The 20,996-nt window shown below is 39.1% G+C and overlaps 1 protein-coding gene across 9 annotated transcripts in view; it reads right to left on the bottom strand.

The window, feature by feature from the left end:
• Positions 1-20,996, bottom strand: part of SCMH1 (Scm polycomb group protein homolog 1) — a 240,805-nt gene that overhangs the window by 36,636 nt on the left and 183,173 nt on the right. For 7 of the 9 annotated variants that reach the window (XM_053575998.1, XM_053576006.1, XM_053576004.1 and 4 more), the window contains 2 exons: positions 6,810-6,896; positions 4,452-4,684 (listed from right to left, as the gene is read on the bottom strand). In XM_053575998.1, coding sequence (XP_053431973.1) covers positions 4,452-4,684; positions 6,810-6,896 — 320 coding nt within the window. The remainder of the gene's footprint in view (positions 1-4,451; positions 4,685-6,809; positions 6,897-20,996) is intronic. The other 2 variants (XM_053576002.1, XM_053576003.1) reach the window with 1 other exon arrangement.

Below are 20,996 nucleotides of genomic sequence, written 5' to 3' on the forward strand. Positions count from 1 at the left end.
GGGTCTGGATAAGTCACAGGCTTAAAATTATAATTTATGGGCTTAGGTACCCCTGAGATTTCACACTTTGCTGCAAGGTACCTTTGTAGACAGAAAATTTCATGAGGATTGAGGCCCAAGGTTACAATAGCTAATGGTAGAGCCAGGTCTCAGAACCTAGGTCTCCAGACCCCAGCTCAGGGATCTTCCTCCTCAGCATGGTGTCCCAGGGGCCTCAGAATGGTGCCATCTGTGTGAGAGATGAGGAAGGCTAGAAAGAGCAGGGATCTGGGCTTCTTTGGAGAGGCTGGCTCCACACCTTGTGCCTCTTGTGAGAGAAGGAGGTGCCACTGTATGGCTACTTCCACCTTCCTTTCACCAAGGTTCCGATGCTAACTGGTGCGTTGCTACTGGGGCATGCAATTTCCAAGATGGTGGTGGCAGTGGTATCTGGAAATATTGGCCAGATGGGCTGGAAGTTCCTGCAGCTTCAGTGCCTGTCTGGTGAAAGGGTGACTGGGGAGAGGGGAAGTGCTGAGGGGGTGAGATTACTGCATTGCAAGGTATTATTTGCATACAGATAATCATTATTGCTTTTTAGAATTAACTTTTAATACATAAACATAAATAAAATAATTAAAACATTTATATAGATAAATAATTAGTACCACACGTGTATGCACATTCTTATTTTTCCCTCAAAAATTTGGGCAAAAAATGTACATTACACATGGCAAAAATGGTACCTGTCATTCCTTCCATTAAACCTCCCACTCTAGTAAATATGTAACTATATTACTTTTCTAAAAATTCTGATGTTTGACCTGGTCCACACCTTTACAATATAAGCTGTCTCTTCTGCCTGAAATGCTCTTTCTTCTTTTATTTATCTTACAAATTTCTGTTTATCTCGGAAGCTTTTCTAGTTTTCCTCTAATTATTGTCTCTTCCATGCTATTCTGCGTTTGATATTGTTGCACTAGTCAGTGCACTGTCATTGCATGTGTACATACTGGTGTCCCTATTAGCCTGGAGCTCCTTGAAGATCAGAGTCTGAGTACCATTCTTAGCATGGTAGTCTGGCATATGTTTAGTGTTAATACATATTTTTTATGATACATACAGTATAGATCACTGATAATATGGGAAGAAATAAAGATGATTCAGGAGAAATCTAATACTTCTCTATGCTATTCAGGGTGGTTCCTGGGGTAGAAAGATCTCAGAAGGTTTTTCTCTAGAAAAAGTTTTCTAAAAGCCTTTTTTTTTTTTTTAAGACAGTCTCACTTTGTTGCTCTGGGGAGAATGCTGTGTCATCATAGCTCACAGCAATATCAAACTTTTTGGCTAAAGCAATCATCTTGCTTTAGCTTCCCAAGTAGCTGGACTATGGGTACCTGCCATAATGCCCAGCTATTTTTAGAGATGGGGGTCTTGCTCTTGCTCAGGCTGGTCTTAAACTCCTGAGCTCAAGCAATCCATCCGTCTTGGGTGCCCAGAGTGCTAGGATTATAGGTGTAAGTCACTGTGTTCAGCCTCTAAAAGCCCTTCTGAATACAAGGAAACATAACTGTCATTGGGATCTAAAATTCCTTTTTTTCCAAATGTTTCATGTAGGGTCTATTGCTAGAAGCTGTATAAAACTGTCTACCTTTCAGGCGTGTATTCGCTAAAGAAACAGCAGTTGATAATAGCAGGCATACATAAGATGACCTTGCCTGTGAAAACAATCATGCAAACTCTCAGGAAGTATTCGTAACACACATTGAACATGGATATTTAGTTTTTGATATTGTTATAAGTGAAAATCTAGGAAGGGCACAGTGGTTTGCACCTATAATCCTACCACTCTGGGAGGCCAAGGCAGGTGGATTGCTTGAGCTCAGGAATTTAAAACCAGCCTAAGCAAGAGAGAGACCCTGTCTCTAAAAATAGCTGGGCATGGTGGTGGGTGCCTATAGTCCCAGATGCTTGGGAGGCTGAGGCATGGGGATCTCTTGAGCCCAAGAGTTTGAGGTTGCCATGAACTAAGTCACCATCGGATTCTACCCAGGGTGACAAAGTGAAACTTTGTCTCAGAAAAAAAAAAAAAAAGAAAAAAAAGGAGAAATCCAAATAAGTAATTAGTCAAGGAAAAAAAGGAACTACCAATGTTATATATCATTGAGGTGGTGGTAGGATTCCCTGGGGATACCGAAGGAACTAGAGTTAGATGCCAGAATATTGTAGAAGAAAGCAGAGAAACAGAAGGTATTATTACTATTTGAGAGAGGTACATTTACATATATGTATTATATTTATTCATATATTATTTCATTTCCATTTTATAGATGAGAAAACTAGGGCTCAGAATCTTCCTCAAAGAAGCTTTCCCAAAGTCACAGAGGTGGTAACAAATAGAAATGAGATTTAAATTTAAGTGTGTCTGGTTTCAAAGCCTATGCTCTAGCCACAGATCACTTTATTGCAAAAAGTAGTATAAGGCTCATGGGTGAAGTGGAAGGCATGTATACTTGCAGAAGTAGGCAAAAGAATAGGAAGGGGAATTAAGAGTCAAATGCCAGGATATAAAATAATAGGAGGAGAATAATTTTTTTTGAAGATGCTTGGAAAGAAAGAGGACTTTGCTATTATGTTCAAGACTTCCTGAGGGAGTAGAGTAGAGGCAATCACAGAATCATAGTTACTGGGTTTTGAGTGATCGTAAAGGACATTTAATATAACTATCTACCTAATATTCTAATTCTCTCTACCAAAAACATCCTTCCCACAGAGTCATCCAGTCCCTGATGCAATACTTTTAGTCATGGCAGCTCACTACTTCCATTTTGGGATAGATTTCATTCTTCCTTTTATATTGAGGCAAAGTCTGTCTACTTGAATTTCTGCTTATTTAAATTTTTTTTTTTTGAGACAGAGTTTTACTTTGTCACCCCTGTAGAGTGCTGTTACATCATAGCTCACAGCAACTTCAAACTCTTAGGCTCAAGAGATCCTCTTGCCTCAGCCTCTCAAGTAGCTGGGATTATAGGCGCCCACCACAATGCCTGGGTATTTTTAGAGATGCTCTGGCTTAGGCTGGTCTTGAACTCCTGAGCTCAAACAATCCACCTGCCTCAGGCTCCCAGACTGCTGGGATTATAGGCGTGAGCCACTACACCCAGCCGAGTTTCTACTTACTGATTCTGGTTCTATCTTTGGAGCCCTTCAGATAACTTTTCTCCCTCTTCTGACTGCCCCTAAGAAGTCTTCGCATCATCAAAAGCATGGCTTCTTTGGCCTTGTTATCCTTAAGGCCTATAAGCTTCTCCTCTACAGCATTAGAGTGACAGGAGAATAATAGAGAAAAAACAAATCAGGACCCGGGTGAAAGATGAGTGGTAACAGTTCAAAAGGAGCACTATGTGCTACAGAAGAAGATCAGGAGGTGACATTGAGAACTCAAAGTCAAAAAGGAGAGACAGCTGAGACTGGTAGCATCATCACTAAAATCCAATCATCTTGTTCATCCACCCACTCCCCACCCTCCCACCCACCTTGCATATCCTAAACATGATCTATCAAAAGATTGATATACAAAGCACTGTAGGAGAAAAAGAGAAGGGAAAGATGAGAATTTTGATCTTGAGCTTATATTCTACAAGGACTGAAGTCTTTGGAAGCTAATTAACAAACAAAAACAAACAGACCAACCAACCTACCCACCCTAGGGCTTATAAATTCCACACTGGAATTTAGGTATTTTTGTTCAGGAAGGAGCAATTCTGAAGGGTTCCCAGAGAAGCTGTAGAGAAGCCTTCTTTTCCTATCAATGCTTTTCCCTAGGGAAGAGGCCCATGGAAAACTATGCTTTCAGTAACAAGGCACAGTGAAGCTGACTCAGCAGTCTTTGCCATTTACTAGCTTTGTGACTTTAGAGAAATCATTTTAATGTCAACATTACTTATCTCCTAGCGTTTTGTATAGATCACGTGATATTGTATGTAATGGTATTTAATACAGAGTCTGACATTTAGTAGGTATTCGATTTATCTTTTATTTATTTATTTTTTTATTGTTAAATCATAGCTGTGTACATTAGTGCAATCGCCTGTACCCGATTTATCTTTTAAGAAGGGGTAGGGATAGCAAAAAAAAATTTATAGAGTTAATCTGTTCTTTCTGTTCACATGCTGGGTATCCAGTCTAGGTAGGTTAACAAGGACCAGGGTCTTCCATCTTCATTAGATCAGAATCCCCTTGAATGTAACTTTCAAAGATAAGATTTGTTTTATATTTCTATCATCCTATCTCTAATACTACCAACTCCAAGATATGAAGCTGAGTAGAAATGACAATGTAAGAGAGTCCTCTTAAAAGCATACACAAGATGAAGAAGGCCAGATATGACCCTTTGCAAGATGGCTGGATATGAATGAATTACCCCTTCATGGCCCCTTATCCCTTTCTAAAAAGCCTACATTTTTACCTACCTTACTGCCAGGTTTGGGACCCCTCTTCTTTGGGAATTTCAAAGATTCAGCTGACTTGGATGGGGCAGAGATGGGATGGGGAATTAGGGTCTTGGGTGTCCGGCCCCGTTTCTTTGCTGGTTTACGCCCCCTCTGCCCTGCTTGATGCTCCAAGAGAGTTTTGGTGCTGCTGTGGATGCTGGGCTTCTCAGTGTTGACATCAGACACAGGATAGGGATTCTTTGGAATCACAACTGCAAGAAAAAGACCCATTCTATCATCTTCTCCTCCCTTGCACCTTCATACCAGCCAAAAAAGCAAAAACAGATTTGCCATTTCTGCTTGGGTAGTTTTGTTCCAAGAAGCTAGTTTCCTGGCACTTGACCTAAATGTCTAGAAAATCTCGCAAGAAAATTGAATTTAAGTGGGCTGGAATTAGAAGTTTTAAATTATTTCCAGCAGATGCAGAAAAAACACTAAATTTTTCTCCCCAAGCTGTCTCCCCAAGTTTTGTGATCAAGTCAGAGTTGGAGCATATAAACAGAACCACATGCTCAAAGTTGGAAGGGCTCTTAGAAGCTTTTAATCCTCTCCTGATAAGAATGAAGGTCTGAGGCTTAGAAGATACTTTCCCCAAGTTAAACAGTGAGTTGGGTAAGAACTTACTATAGGTTACATATTGTTCTAAGCCCTGGGGATAGAACAGTGAACAAAGCATAGTTTCTATTCTCTTGGAGTTTGCTGCCTAGTGGAACAGACAGAAAAATAAACAAATATACAATATAATGTTAGGTAGTATTAAGTGCCATACTGACTTCTTTTCTATTTCTTAAACATGCTAACATCCTCCCATATCAGAATCTTTGCACTTGCTATACCCTCAGCTTGGAAGGCTCTTGCTTCAGATCTTCATAAGGCTTTTGCTTTTGCCTCTTTGGACAGCTTTGTGAAAATGTCATCTCCTCAAAAAGGACTTCCCTTACAATTCCATATCCTTACCCTGCATTAATTTTAACATTGCATGTTACAGTATTTATTGGAGGTGGGCTTTAGTAAGTCCAGATGCATATTTACATATGGCAGTAAATTAAAGAATTATATAAAAACGTGTCACTAAAATCTTAACATGAGAGAACTGGAATAATAAAACATGCCTGATTAATTCAAGAAAGGCAATAAAGGAGAAATAAAGAAGACTTTGACAAAGAAAAAAAGCAAAATGAAAAATGGTAGATTTAAACCCAAATAAATAATTATATTAAATATGACTGGACAAGTAAAATGATTAGTTAGAAAAATTGAACATACCCCAGAACCTAATTATATTTGTTTATAAGAGGGCCATAGACCATAATAATACTTAAAATATAAAAACACAGGAAGATGAAATCAAATAGATAGCAAAATACATACTCCATAAGCACTTACCAGAAGAAAACTAATAACACAAGTAACTAATCAATCAACCCAACACATATAGAACACTATGCCCAATAAATGTAGAATCTAAAGATATTTCATCTTAAAGCCTCAGAAATTAAGAAGGTAACAGGATAGTATGAAAAACTTTATGCCAATAAATATGAAGATTTAGATAAATTAGCAACTTCCTTGATAAAAACAACTTATTAAAACTGACACAAAAACGTATTATATAAAGACCTCTAAACATAGTAAAGAAATAAAAATTAGAATTAAAAATATTTCTGCAAAGAAGATTCTGGGGCTAGATGGCTTTACTGGTGAATATTGGCAAACATTTAAAGAAGAATAGCAATAAATCTTATAAAATTTCTTCTAAAAAATAGAAGAGAGACTACTTCCTATCTCATTTTATGAGGCCAGTATAACCCTCATACCAAAACATGACAAATGTATCACAAAACAGAAAACTGTAGACTAATATCTCTCATGAACATAGATGCAAAATCCTTAACAAAATATTAAGAAATCAAATCAAGCTTTTTTGAGGAAGATGCGGTTGCAGGTTTGCTGGAAGCATGCTGTGTTTGCTTCTGCTCCTGACTCACCACTGCTTGCTCTGGCCAAGGAACAAGTTGGTCAGAAGCCACCCCACAGCCATGGCTTTTAAACATAATGGAAAAACACCTGTGGAGCCAGAGGTGGCAATTCACCAAATTACAATTACTCTCACCAGCTGTAATGTAAAGTCCTTGGAAAAGGTGTGTTCTGACTTGATCAAAGGCACAAAGGAGAAGCATCTTTAAGTGAAAGGACCAGTTCGATGCCTACCAAGACTTTGAGAGTCACTACAAGAAAAACTTCTTGTGGTTCTAAGACTTGGGATCACTTCCAGATGAGAATCCACAAGTGACTCATTGACCTGCATAGCCCCTTTGAGATCGTTAAGCAGATTACCTCCATCAGTATTGAGCCAGGAGTTGAGGCTGAAGTCACGATTGCAGATGCTTAAATCAACTGTTTTAATAAATTGATGACCAGTTGCTAAAAAAAAAAAAAAAAAGAAATCAAATCAAAATGTGTGCGTGTGTGTGTATAAAGGCTAATATATCATTAAGTAGGCATTATCTAGAAATACAAAAGTCATTTAACGACATCAAAAATAATCAGCTGAACACATACATTAACAAAATAAAGGAGAAAACCCCTTTAAATGTGGAAAAAAATATTTGATAAAATTCAATACAATTCATCAGCAAACTAGGAATAAAAGAGAATTTCCTTAATCTAAAAAAGGGCATCTATAAAAATCTTGTAGCCAACAGGATACTCTTCCTGAATTATGAACAAAACAAAAACATCCATTATCGCCATTTTTATTCAATGTTATATTGGAAGCCAATGCAATAAGGGAAGAAAAAGAAATAAAAAGGTATAAACACAGTTTGTCAGGGAAGAAGCATTATTTGCACACACATGGGATTGTGTTTATATAAATGCTCTTCCCCTCCAAATCTACAAAATCTATTAAAATAAAAAAATGAATTAGGAAAGGTAACTCGGGAGGCTGAGGCAAGAGAGTCACCTATGCCCAGGAGCTGGAGGTTGCTGTGAGCTGTGTGACACCATGGCACTCTACCCAGGGTGATAAAATGAGACTCTGTCTCAAAAAAAAAAAAAAAGAATTAGGAAAGGTCATTAGATACAAATACAACAATCTAATATATTTCTCTATAAAGTACAATTAGAAAATCATTAAAAAATCTACAAAATCAAATATTCAGTGAAATATATGCAAGACATCTACCCTAAAAATTGTGAAATATTGCTGAGAGAAACTGAAAAAGATCTAGACATTATGTGGCCATGAAGGGATATATAGTGTAACATTCATGGATTGAAAGACTCAATACTTGTTGGGCTATCAACTCTCATGAAATTTATTTAGAGTCAGTGTAACTCCAATCAAAATTTCAACAGCTTTGTAAAAAATGCATGTGTAAATTGATGAGTTAATTCTAAGTTTAATTAATTAATTTATTTATTTAGAGACAGAGTCTCACTCTGTTGCCTTGGGTAGAGTGCCAAGTATCATAGCTCACTGCAACTTCAAACCCTTTGGCTTGAGCAATCCTCTTGCCTTAGCCTCCCAAGTAGCTGGAACTACAGGCATGCACCACTATGCTTGGCAAGTTTTTCTATTTTTAGTAGAGATAGGGTCTAGCTCTTACTCAGGTTGGTCTCAACCTCTTGAGCTCAAGCAATCCACCCACCTTGGTCTCCCAGAGCACTAGGATTACAGGTACCATGCACTGCACCCAGCCTAATTCTAAATTTTATTAAGATTCCATGAATGCGGCCAGGCATGGTGGCTCACGCCTGTAGTCCCAGTGCTGTGGGAGGCCGAGGTGAGTGGATTGCCTGAGCTCAGAGGTTTGAGACCAGTATGAGCAGCAGTGAGCCAGAGTAAGACCCCATCTCTAGAAGATAAGAAGTAGTTGGATTCATAATACATTTTTAAGGAAAAGCTAACATGACTAGATGCCAGGGAACAGAAAACTAATAAACAGAAAACAGAAAATCATACTGAAGAGATTCAATAAAATTATACTCAATGAAAGAGAGAATTCATAGATAATCTATTGTTAATGGTTCAAGCAACTAGGAGAATAATGTTGCCATTTACTGGGATGTAAAACATTAGTCAAAGGAATCAGAGTTCAGTTTTATTTTTTTGGTTTTTTTTTTTTTTAGATAGGGTCTCTTTCTATTGTCCAGGCTAAAGTACAGTGGTGTCATCATAGCTTAGTACAACTTCAAACTCCTAGGCTCAAGTAATACTCCTGCCTCAGCCTCCTAAGTAGCTGAGACTAAAGTCATATACCACCATGGCCAGCTAATTTTCCTATTTTTTGTAGAGATGGGGTCTTGAACTTCTGATCTCAAGCAATCCTTCTGCCTTGGCCCCTCAAAGTGCTAAGATTACAGATGTAAGCCACTGTGTGCTACAAATAATTTTTTTTTGAGACAGAGCCTCAAGCTGTTGCCCTGGATAGAGTGCTGTGACATGACAGCTCACAGCAACCTCCAAGTCCTGAGCTCAAGCGATTGTCCTGCCTCCGCCTCCCAAATAGCTGGGACTACAGGTGCCCGCCACAACGTCTGGCTATTTTTTAGTTGCAGCTGTCATTGTTGTTTGGCGGGCCCGGGCTGGATTCGAACCCACCAGCTCAGGTGTATGTGGCTGGCGCCTTAGCTGCTTGAGCCACAGGCACCAAGTCGAGAATTGTTTTTAAACATAATTTTTAAAATGAGATATCTACTAGATATCAAAATATGGAGAAGTTAATAAGGCAGTTGTATATATAAATCTGGAATTCAAGGGAGAGCCTGGGATTGAAGTTATACATTTGAGAATATAATTAAATCACTGGTATATAAAGCCGTGAGACTAGATGAAATCTCATAAAATATGAATACAGAGTCAAGAAAGGAGAAAGAAGATTGTTCCTGAGACACCCTAGCACTCAGAAGTTGGAGAACAGAGGAGGATAAGGCAAAGAAGACTAAAGCGTGGCCCAAAAATCCAGAAGAAAATGAGAAGAATGATGTCCCAGAAAGTTAAAAACAGTTGTAAGAAAGCAGGAAAGGCAGCATCTCAGCCAAGTGATCAAAGTTAACCAAGAGTGTCTCCTGATGTGATATACTGAGGATACCATATTACCTATGTAGTATCTGCCAAAAATCAATATTCTGAATCAGACAAACCCAAACTGAGACACATTCAACAAACAAGTGAGTTTGTACTCTTTAAAAATATGAATACCATGGAAAATAAAAAGAGGAGCTAGGTCAGATTCAGAACCTAATGTAATGTATGATCCTGTATTGAAGCCTGAATTAAAAAAAAATTTTTTTTAAAAGGATATTAAAACAATCAGCAATTTTTTTTTTTTTGAGACAGAGTCCCACTCTGCTGTCCTGGGTGGAGTGCAGTGAAATCACAGCTCACAGCAACCTTAAACTCTTGGGCTTAAGCAATCCTCTTGCCTCAGCCTCCCAAGTAGCTGGGACTATAGGCATCTACCATTATACCCAGCTTTTTTCTATTTTTAGTAGAGATGGGGTCTTGCTCTTGCTCAGGTTGGTATTGAACTCCTGAGCTCAAGAAATCCACCTGCCTCTGCCTCACAAAGTGCGAGGATTATTGGCATGAGCCAGCATGCCTGGCCCAATTAGCAAAATTCAAATACTTACTGTTAGGCAGTATTTGTTGTCCAGTATGGCCTACTAAATCTGAATGTTTGAGACCAGAAACACCCCCTGGGGGCAACGCATTAATTATCTAATTAATTTTAAGATGTATATATCCCTATGATCCAGTAATTCCAATCTTAGGTATAAACTTCAGAGAAATTGTTACACATGTACACCAGCGTATGTGTAAAAGAATACTCATTGTAATGTTACTCGTAATAACTGAAAACTTGAAATGACCCAAATGTTCACTATTAATAAAATGGATTTAAAACATTTTATTCAGTTAGCAGTTCTTGGAGTATATGGTCTGAGTAGTGTAGGGGTCCTTAAAATACTTCTGAGGGCCTATAATGGCAAAACTATATTCCTAATGATACTAAAACATTATTTGCCTTTTTCACATTCATTCTCTCACAGTGGAGTTTTCCAGATGCTACATCACTCTGACGAATAATGTATGTTTGGATATTCTTTTTTTACTTGAAATATAGTTATTCATTACTACATTTGTTTTTTTACAAAAATTTTATTTGTATATAAACAGGTACACAATTGATATATACAATTTAATGAGTTTGGACATATGCATATACCTATGATATGCAATCAAAGTGATAAACATGTGCATCACTTCCCAAAGTTTCCTTGTGTCCCATTGTGGGTTGTTGTTTTTTTTTTTTTTTTTTGTATGTAATAAGAAAATTTAACATGAGATATGCCTTCTTGTTGTTGTTGTTATCATTGTTATTTAGCAGGTCCGGGCCGGGTTTGAACCCACTAGCCCCGGTTTATGTGGCCGGCGCCCTAACCACAGAGCTATAGGCTCCGAGCCGAGATATGCCTTCTTAACAATATTTTAAGTTCACAATATCATACTGTTATCTATAGGCATTATGTTACACAGCAGATCTCTAGAACATATTCATCTGGAACTGAAAACTTTATACTTATTAGGCAACAACTCCTCATTTTCCCCTCCTCTCAGCTCCTGGCAACCAGTATTCTATTCATTGGTTTTATGAGTTTGACTATTTAGATACCTCATATAAGTGAAATTATACTATTTGTTCTTATGTGACTGGCTTTTTTTACTTAGCAAGTTCATCTATGTTGTCACAGATATTAGGATTGCCTTTCTTTTGAGTCTGAAAAATATTCCCTTATAAATGTAAATACCACATTTTCTTAATCCATTCATCTGTCAGTGGACATTTGAGTTATTCCCAAGGAATGTGTGCTTATATATTTGTTTTTTTTTCTTTTTTGTTTTTGTTTTTTTGCAGTTTTTGGCCGGGGCTGGGTTTGAATCTGCCACCTCTAGCATATGGGGCTGGCGCCCTACTCCTTTGAGCCACAGGTGCCCCATATTTCTGTTTTAAAAAGTTCCAGTTTTAATTTCTAATATGACGATATGGAGAGATTTAACCCACATAAATAAAAACTCTTTGGGGTCTTTTAGGATATAAAAGTTTCCTGAGACCAAAACGTTTGAGAACCACTAAGCACAGTTATAATCACTTCCTTGACCTTCTCTTTTTCCAATACACTGACCTAGAAAAACTCCCGACCCACGTTAAATTCAACTCTCTATCTATTCTGTACCTAAGCCAAAGACATGAATTAATTTCACTTTAAATTTTTATAAACCCTAAGCCTGTCCCATATTTCTCCAGTAATAGATCATGGATAGTAGTAATAGAAACTGGATCTAAGCTGGGTAGAGAGGTAAGTAATTCACTTTGGAATTCCTGCTATCACATGATAAGATGTTGAGTTCTCAGATAACACCCAGATACATATTTGTAGAATAAAAAAGAACACTGACATAATGCAAAAACAAAATAGGTTTTTACTTGGCTCTTCTAATAGTCAGAAAATTGTTTTTCTTCTTCTCTTGTTCCTTAAGGCTAAACATATGAGTTCATGATGCCACCTGGCAAAGAAGTTGCCATCTCTGGCCTGAAATAGCTGGACAGAAGAAATTAACTAATTTTGCCAAACAGATCTGAAAAATCATGTTATGCAGGTCATATGTGAGTAGCTAGCACTGAGATTAGGCCTCATGCTAATTTAAAAGTTTCTTAATAAATGGATTTTCTTAAGCAATCCTGAGGGACTCTGAATTTGGAAGTTCTTCCTATCAGGAAGCCCTGCCGTGCCCTATTCTAACTTAATTATCTTAGTTGAAAAAAAATTGAGGTGATGTCAGGGGACCAGGGATCTAATTCTAGTTCTGTTTCTTATGATGTGACCTAGAGTTTGCCGTTAAAACATAATCCTTTCTTATTTTTCCAAATGTAAATAATTAAATAATGATTATCCTACTTCAGAGAAAGATGAAGGATAAGAATATTATCTAACACATTTTGATGCTACTAAGGTTGACATATGACCTGCATAACATGATTTTTCAGATCCGTTTGGCAAAATTAGTTAATTTCTTGATCAACAATAGTAATTTAACAAAATTCTTCTACATCTGTGGTTTCATTCAGTTTTCATGATCAACTTATAAAGGCTGACTTTTATTGTCTCCTTTGACAAATGAAAAAATGAGACTCAGAGAAAGGAAAGTAGCAGAGCCAGGCATGATTCTAGTCTTTGGAATCTCTACTGTACACACTCTGTCATACAACCTAGGAGGAAGGAAGTAATCTCTGGACTGGCAGGAGCCCAGGAAATGACAATTTATATGTTAATTTATTTGACTACATTAACTAAAGATTAAGTAAATGCTAAGTATCAAGGTTTGCTAAGTATCCAAGGTGAAAAAACTCAACATGACTTTTCTCCAATAGATTCTAACAAAAAAGAAAGTGATGATACGCCTAAAAAATAATTCAAATTAATGATATTAAAGAAACTCAGTGAGATACAAGAAAACACAGTTAAACATAACAAAGAAATCAGAAAAACAATTCAGGAAGTGAACGAGAAATTCGCCAAAGAGACGAATATAAAAAAGAACCAAACACAAATCTTAGAACTGAAGAATTCAATGAATGAAATAAAAAATCATTTAAGAACTTTGACAACAGACTAGGTCAAACAGAAGAATTTAAGAAGTTAAAGATAAGACTCTCAGCTGGGGGGAGAAGACAAGATGGCTGACTGAAGCCAGCTTCCCACAGAGGCTCCCGTTCAGAAGGAGAGTTAAAGGACAAAAATTCAGCAAGTAACCTGGTGGATTTGAGCTGCACTAAGAGAGAAGGTTGTAGAACGCACATCAACCCCGCTGAGGCGAGCTGCAACCACAAGGATACAAACAAAAGGTACAAAATCCATCACCAAGCGGACGGGAGTCCCCTCCCCCATGAGAACGGCTCAGAGTGCCCCACAAACAACCGGGCAGAGTTCAAAGGTCCTCCCACTACACTCCACCGGAGAGACCCTCTAAAAACTGGACCTACCTCCCCTACTAGGGTGCCACGGCGTCCTCCTGCCAGGCATAAAACTGTATAAACTGTATATAGTCTCTACCTGGAATTCTGAGTTCTCAGCGCTCCCCTTTGCTCATACTGGGGTCTGGAGGCCAATCTCAGTCGGTCAGCAGAGAGGGGACTGCACCGGAGTGGCAGTTCCCTGAGGCACAGTGTGACAGCCGTCTTTTGGTGACAATACGGCCAGGCATAAAACTGTGTAAAGCTGTATGTGTTCTCTGCCGCAACCCCAGGCTTCCAGCGCTCCCCGTGCTCCCCTCTGCTCTTGCTCCAAGGACTGGAGGCCTGTCCCCCAGGGGTCCAGACTCTTGGGCAATTGCTCGAGGGGTGTAGACAGTGCTGGGCTGCAGCCGGTCGGTGCAGACTCTGGGATACGGGAGCGGAGAGAGGACGGTTGGCCGGAGGGGAGCTACACCGGAGCAACGGTTGCCTGAGCCATAAGGCAGTAGCCCTCTTTTGCTAGCAGTACGGCTCACTAGAGAATATTCTGAAGCCACACCCCCTGTCTCCCTGGGCAACCAGAGACTCTGAGTTTGCCTAAGGCAACTCCAACTTGCAAACCAGGGAAACTCCCAGGGCAGGGTTGACCCAGAGGTCCGCTTTACTAAACCTAAGACGCATCTGGCCCTCAGGGGATCGTCAGCCTAAAGACAATACAAGAGCAAAGACAAGCTGATTTGGAACTCAATTCAGCTTCTCTTCTGCAGGGGAAACGCAGAGTTGTTCTGTTCTGTTCTGTCAGTAACATTAATCAGCGGCAAGACTGGACCTGAGTGAAAACCCCTCAACCTTCATCTAGCACCCGAGGTTGTCAGGCCTCACCTCCTCCTGCTGGAGAGAGGCAGAGCGCAGCGGCCTGGCAGACTTCCTTGTGATTCAGGCAGGTACAAACTCCTGGAGTACTGATTTACTACAGGCAACTGGGTCAGCCAACTGCAGGGCTATCAGTGACTCGGTGTGAAGTGGTGCAAGGTGGGGAAGGAGGCAGCAACCTTCCCAGACTGATTTATAGGCTGGGTGGCTTCTCCTGACTCCACGCAGCACTGGAGCAAGCCACACCAGAGTAGTCACCAGACCCCTGTGATCTAGTTCCCAGAGACCGCTTAAACTCTCTCACCCAAGACAGGTGCAGACTGAGACAATTGATTTGGACATTTTTGAACTGAACCAATCACCTGAGGACAAATCAGGTGGTGCCCTAGGTGCACGGTGGTAGGAAGGTTTGATTTTTCTTTTCCAATTGTTTGCCTGTGGGGGTGACTTAATTGCTGATATTTCTCCACAGCTGAGACTTCAATCCAAAGTACCTGTTTCACTAGGGTGGAACAGAAACCAGCTGAAAACAAGGCAGAACCATTTAGCCCCACCACACCAGACAGGGTCCCAGTTTCTCAGGCCACAACACTGTACGGGCCCTCGACAAAGCCCCAGGGGAAAAAAATCAGAGGGAGTAAAACAACCATGGGGCGGAATCAGCGGAAAAACTCTGGTAACATGAATAACCAGAATAGATCAACCCCCCCAAGGAAAGATATGGCAGATGCAATTGAAGATCCCATTCATAAACAACTGGCTGAGATGTCAGAAATTGAATTCAGAATTTGGATTGCAGACAAGATTAACAAAGTGGAATTAGGAATTTGAGGAGAAATTCAAAAGTTGTCTCAAGAATTTAACGAATTTAAAGACAAAACCACCAAAGACTTAGACACACTGAAGCAAGAATTTGTAGCCCTCAAAGATATGAAAAATACAGTAGAATCCCTCAGTAATAGAATGGAGCAAGCAGAAGAAAGGATTTCTGACATCAAAGATAAAGCCTTTGAACACTCCCAAACTCTCAAAGAGGAAGAGAAATGGAGAGCAAAAACAGATCACTCTCTCAGAGAGCTCTGGGATAATTTGAAGAAGGCGAATATCCGAATCATAGGAGTCCCAGAAACAGATGAAGTGACCTCGCTGGGCACAGAGGCCCTTCTACATGAAATTATGAAAGAGAATTTTCCAGACATGCCTAGAGATTCTTAAATTCAGATAGCAGACAGCTTCAGAACCCCAGCACGACCCCAATAAGACATCCCCAAGGCATATCATAATTCACTAAAGTTAATATGAAGGAGAAAATCCTCAAAGCTACCAGGAGAAAGAAAACCATTACCTTCCAAGGGAAGAATATTAGAATGACTGCAGATCTCTCTGCTGAAACTTTTCAAGCCAGAAGAGGGTGGTCACCGACTTTTAATCTCCTAAAGCAAAATAACTTTCAACCCCGGATCTTGTATCCAGCTAAACTGAGTTTCATTTATGATGGAGAAATTAAATACTTTAATGACATTCATATGTTGAAGAAATTTGCCATAAACAAGCCAGCTCTTCAGGATATTCTCAGACCTATCCTCCATAATGACCAACCCAATCCTATACCACAAAAGTAAACTCACTCAGAAACTTCGGATCAAACTCCAATTTCCACACTGGCGAAAGGATTAAAAATGGCCACTGGACTTTTGGAAAACTCGATACCCAAAACTTCACCAGACTTATCAATATTCTCCATTAATGTGAACGGCTTAAACTGTCCTCTAAAGAAGCACAGGTTAGCTGACTGGATACAAAAACTCAGGCCAGATATCTGTTGCATACAAGAGTCACATCTTAACCTAAAAGACAAATGCAGACTCAGGGTGAAACGATGGTCGTCCATATTTCACGCAAATGGTAATCAGAAAAAAACAGGTGTTGCAATTTTATTTGCAGATACAATAGGCTTTAAACCAACAAAAGTAAGGAAGGACAATAATGGTCACTTCATATTTGTTAAGGGTAATACTCACTATGATGAGATCTCAATTATTAATATCTATGCACCCAACCAGAATGCACCTCAATTTATAAGAGAAACTCTAACAGACATGAGCAACTTGATTTCCTCCAGCTCCATAATCGTCGGAGATTTCAACACTCCTTTGGTAGTGTTGGATCGATCCTCCAACAAGAAGCTGAGCAAAGAAATCTTAGATTTAAACCTAACCATCCAACATTTGGATTTAGCAGACATCTTCAGAACATTTCATCCCAACAAAACTGAATACACATACTTCTCATCAGCCCATGGAACTTACTCCAAAATCAATCACATCTTAGGTCACAAGTCTAACCTCAGTAAATTTAAAGGAATAGAAATTATTCCTTGCATCTTCTCGGACCACCATGGAATAAAACTTGAGCTGAGTAACAACAGGAATCTGCATACTTATACAAAAATATGGAAGTTAAATAACCTTATGCTGAATGATAGCTGGGTCAGAGATGAGATTAAGAAAGAAATCGCCAATTTTTTGGAAAAAAACAACAATGAAGACACGAACTATCAGAACCTCTGGGACACTGCAAAGGCAGTTCTAAGAGGGAAATTTATAGCACTGCAAGCCTTCCTCAAGAGAACGGAAAGAGAGGAAGTTAACAACTCAATGGGACATCTCAAGCAACTGGAAAAGGAAGAACATTCCAACCCCAAACCCAGTAGAAGAAAAGAAATAACCAAAATTAGACCAGAATTAAATGAAATTGAAAACAAAAGAATACAACGACAGATCAATAAATCAAAAAGCTGGTTTTTCGAAAAGCTCAATAAAATAGATAAAGGTTTGGCCAACCTAATCAGGAAAAAAAGAGTAAAATCTCTAATCTCATCAATCAGAAACAACAAAGACGAAATAACAACAGACTCGTCAGAAATCCAAAAAATCCTTAATGAATATGACAAGAAACTGTATTCTCAGAAATATGAAAATCTGAAGGAAATTGACCAATACTTGGAAGCACGTCACCTTCCAAGACTTAGCCAGAATCAAGTGGAAATGTTGAACAGGCCCATATCAAGTTTGGAAATAGAATCAACCATACAAAATCTCCCTAAAAAGAAAAGCCCGGGACCAGATGGTTTCACGTCTGAATTCTACCAAACCTTTAAAGAGGAATTAGTACCTATATTACTTAACCTGTTCCAAAAGGTAGAAAAAGAAGGAAGACTACCCAACACGTTCTATGAAGCAAACATCACCCTGATCCCCAAACCAGGGAAAGACCCAACAAGAAAAGAAAATTATAGACCGATATCACTAATGAATATAGATGCAAAAATATTCAACAAGATCCTAACAAACAGAATCCAGCAACACATCAAACAAATTATACATCATGACCAAGTCGGTTTTATCACAGGATCTCAAGGCTGGTTCAATATACGTAAATCTATGAATGTAATCCAGCACATAAACAAATTAAAAAACAAAGACCATACGATTCTCTCAATCGATGCAGAAAAAACTTCTGATAATATCCAGCATCCCTTCATGATCAGAACACTTAAGAAAATCGGTATAGAAGGGACATTTCTTAAACTGATAGAGACCATCTACAGCAAACCCACAGCCAATATCATATTCAATGGAGTTAAATTGGAATCATTTCCACTCAGATCAGGAACCAGATAAGTCTGCCCATTGTCTCCATTGCTTTTTAACATTGTAATGGAAGTTTTAGCCACCGCAATTAGGGAAGAAAAGGCGATCAAGGGTATCCATATAGGGTCAGAAGAGATCAAACTTTCACTCTTCGCGGATGATATGATAGTGTATCTGGAAAACACTAGGGACTCTACTACAAAACTCTTAGAAGTGATCAAGGAATACAGCAGCGTCTCAGGTTACAAAATCAACATTCATAAATCGGTAGCCTTTATATATACCAACAACAGTCAAGTTGAAAAAACAGTTAAGGGGGCGGCACCTGTGGCTCAGGGAGTGGGGCGCTGGCCCCATATGCCGAGGGTGGCGGGTTCAAACCCGGCCCTGGCCAAACTGCAACAAAAAAATAGCTGGGTGTTGTGGCGAGCGCCTGTAGTCCCAGCTGCTCGGGAGGTTGAGGCAAGAGAATCGCGTAAGCCCAAGAGTTAGAGGTTGCTGTGAGCCATGTGATGCCACAGCACTCTACCCAAGGGCGGTACAGTGAGACTCTGTCTCTACAATAAAAAAAAAATAAAAAAAAATTAAAAATGAAAAAACAGTTAAGGACTCTATCTGATTCACAGTAGTGCCAAAGAAGATGAAATATTTGGGAATTTATCTAACAAAGACGTGAAAGATCTCTATAAAGAGAACTATGAAACTCTAAGAAAAGAAATAGCTGAAAATATTAACAAATGGAAAAACATACCATGCTCATGGCTGGGAAGAATCAACACAGTTAAAATGTCTATACTACCCAAAGCAATATATAATTTCAATGCAATCCCTATTAAAGCTCCACTGTCATAATTTAAAGATCTGGAAAAAACAATACTTCGTTTTATATGGAATCAGAAAAAACCTCGAATAGCCAAGACATTACTCAGAAATAAAACAAAGCAGGAGGAATTATGCTACCAGACCTCAGACTATACTACAAATCAACAGTGATCAAAACAGCATGGTATTGGCACAAAAACAGAGAGGTAGATGTCTGGAATAGAATAGAGAATCAAGAGATGAATCCAGCTACTTACCGTTATTTAATCTTTGACAAGCCAATTAAAAACATTCAGTGGGGGAAAGATTCCCTATTTAACAAATGGTGCTGGGTGAACTGACTGGCAACCTGTAAAAGAGTGAAAGTGGACCCACACCTTTCACCATTAACTAAGATAGACTCTCACTGGATCAAAGATTTAAACTTAAGACGTGAAACTATAAAAATACTAGAGGAGAGTGCAGGGAAAACCCTTGAAGAAATTGGGATGGGTGAGTATTTTATGAGGAGGACCCCCGGGGCAATTGAAGCAGCTTCAAAAATACACTACTGGGACTTGATCAAACTAAAAAGCTTCTGCACAGCCAAGAACACAGTAAGTAAAGCAAGCAAACAGCCCTCAGAATGGGAGAAGATATTTGCAGGTTATGTCTCCGACAAAGGTTTAATAACCAGAATCCACAGAGAACTCAAACGCATTAGCAAGAATAGAACAAGGGATCCCATTGCAGGCTGGGCAAGGGATTTGAAGAGAAACTTCTCTGAAGAAGACAGGCGTGCGGCCTTCAGACATATGAAAAAATGCTCATCATCTTTAATCATCAGAGAAATGCAAATCAAAACTACTTTGAGATACCATCTAACTCCAGTGAGACTAGCCTATATCACAAAATCCCAAGACCAGAGATGTTGGCGTGGATGTGGAGAAAAGGGAATACTTTTGCACTGCTGGTGGGAATGCAAATTAATACATTCCTTTTGGAAAGAGATATGGAGAACACTTAGAGATCTAAAAATAGATCTGCCATTCAATCCTGTAATTCCTCTACTGGGCATATACCCAGAAGACCAAAAATCACATCATAACAAAGATATTTGTACCAGTTTGTTTATTGCAGCCCAATTCATAACTGCCAAGTCATGGAAGAAGCCCAGGTGCCCATCGATCCACGAATGGATTAATAAATTGTGGTATATGTATACCATGGAATATTATGCAGCCTTAAAGAAAGATGGAGACTTTACGTCTTTCATGTTTACATGGATAGAGCTGGAACATATTCTTCTTAGTAAAGTATCTCAAGAATGGAAGAGAAAGTACCCAATGTACTCAGCCATACTATGAGACTAATTTAGGGTTTTCACATGAAAGCTATAACCCAGTTACAACCTAAGAATAGGGGGAAGGGGGAAAGGGAGGGGAGGGAGGGGAGAGGTGGGTAGAAGGAAGGGGATTGGTGGGATTACACCAGCGGTGCATCTTACAAGGGTATATGTGAAACTTGGTAAACGGTCTGTGAAGCTAGTGAATGATGCCCCATGATCATATCAATGTACACAGCTATGATTTAATAAAAAAAAAAAAAGAAAAAAAAAAACTCTTTCAGCTGGGCATTGGTGTCTCCCACTTAAAATGCTGGCACTTTGGGTGACTGAAGAAGGATTGCTTGAGGCCAGGAATTTGAGATCAGCCTGAGCAACTGTGAGACCCCCATCTCTACAAAAAATAGAAGAGTTAGTTAGACATAGTGGTGTGTGCCTGTAGTCCCAGCTACTTGGGAGGCTGAGGTAGAAGGATCACTGAAGCCTAAGATTTGAGGTTGCAGTGATCTCTGATGACAACACTGAATGAACTCTAGCTAGCCCAGGTGACAGAGTAAGACCCTATTTCAAAAAAAGATAGGTCTTTTTAAATAGCCTAGTCACATATACGTAAAAGAGAAAAGAATAAAATAAAAGCCTATGTGACATACAGGACACAAAAGAGTGACCAATTATTCAAATTTTAGGTGGTACAGGTGAAGAGAAGCCCAAAAGCTAAAAACTTCCCAGTCTAGCAGAGATTTAAATATCCTAATACAAGAAGCTCAGAGATCACCAAATATAAGAGGGACTTTACCTAACAACTGTAATTGTGTAATTACACTTTACCTAT

The sequence above is a fragment of the Nycticebus coucang genome, chromosome 22 (genome assembly GCF_027406575.1).
Source record: "Nycticebus coucang isolate mNycCou1 chromosome 22, mNycCou1.pri, whole genome shotgun sequence".
Lineage (NCBI taxonomy): Eukaryota > Metazoa > Chordata > Mammalia > Primates > Lorisidae > Nycticebus > Nycticebus coucang.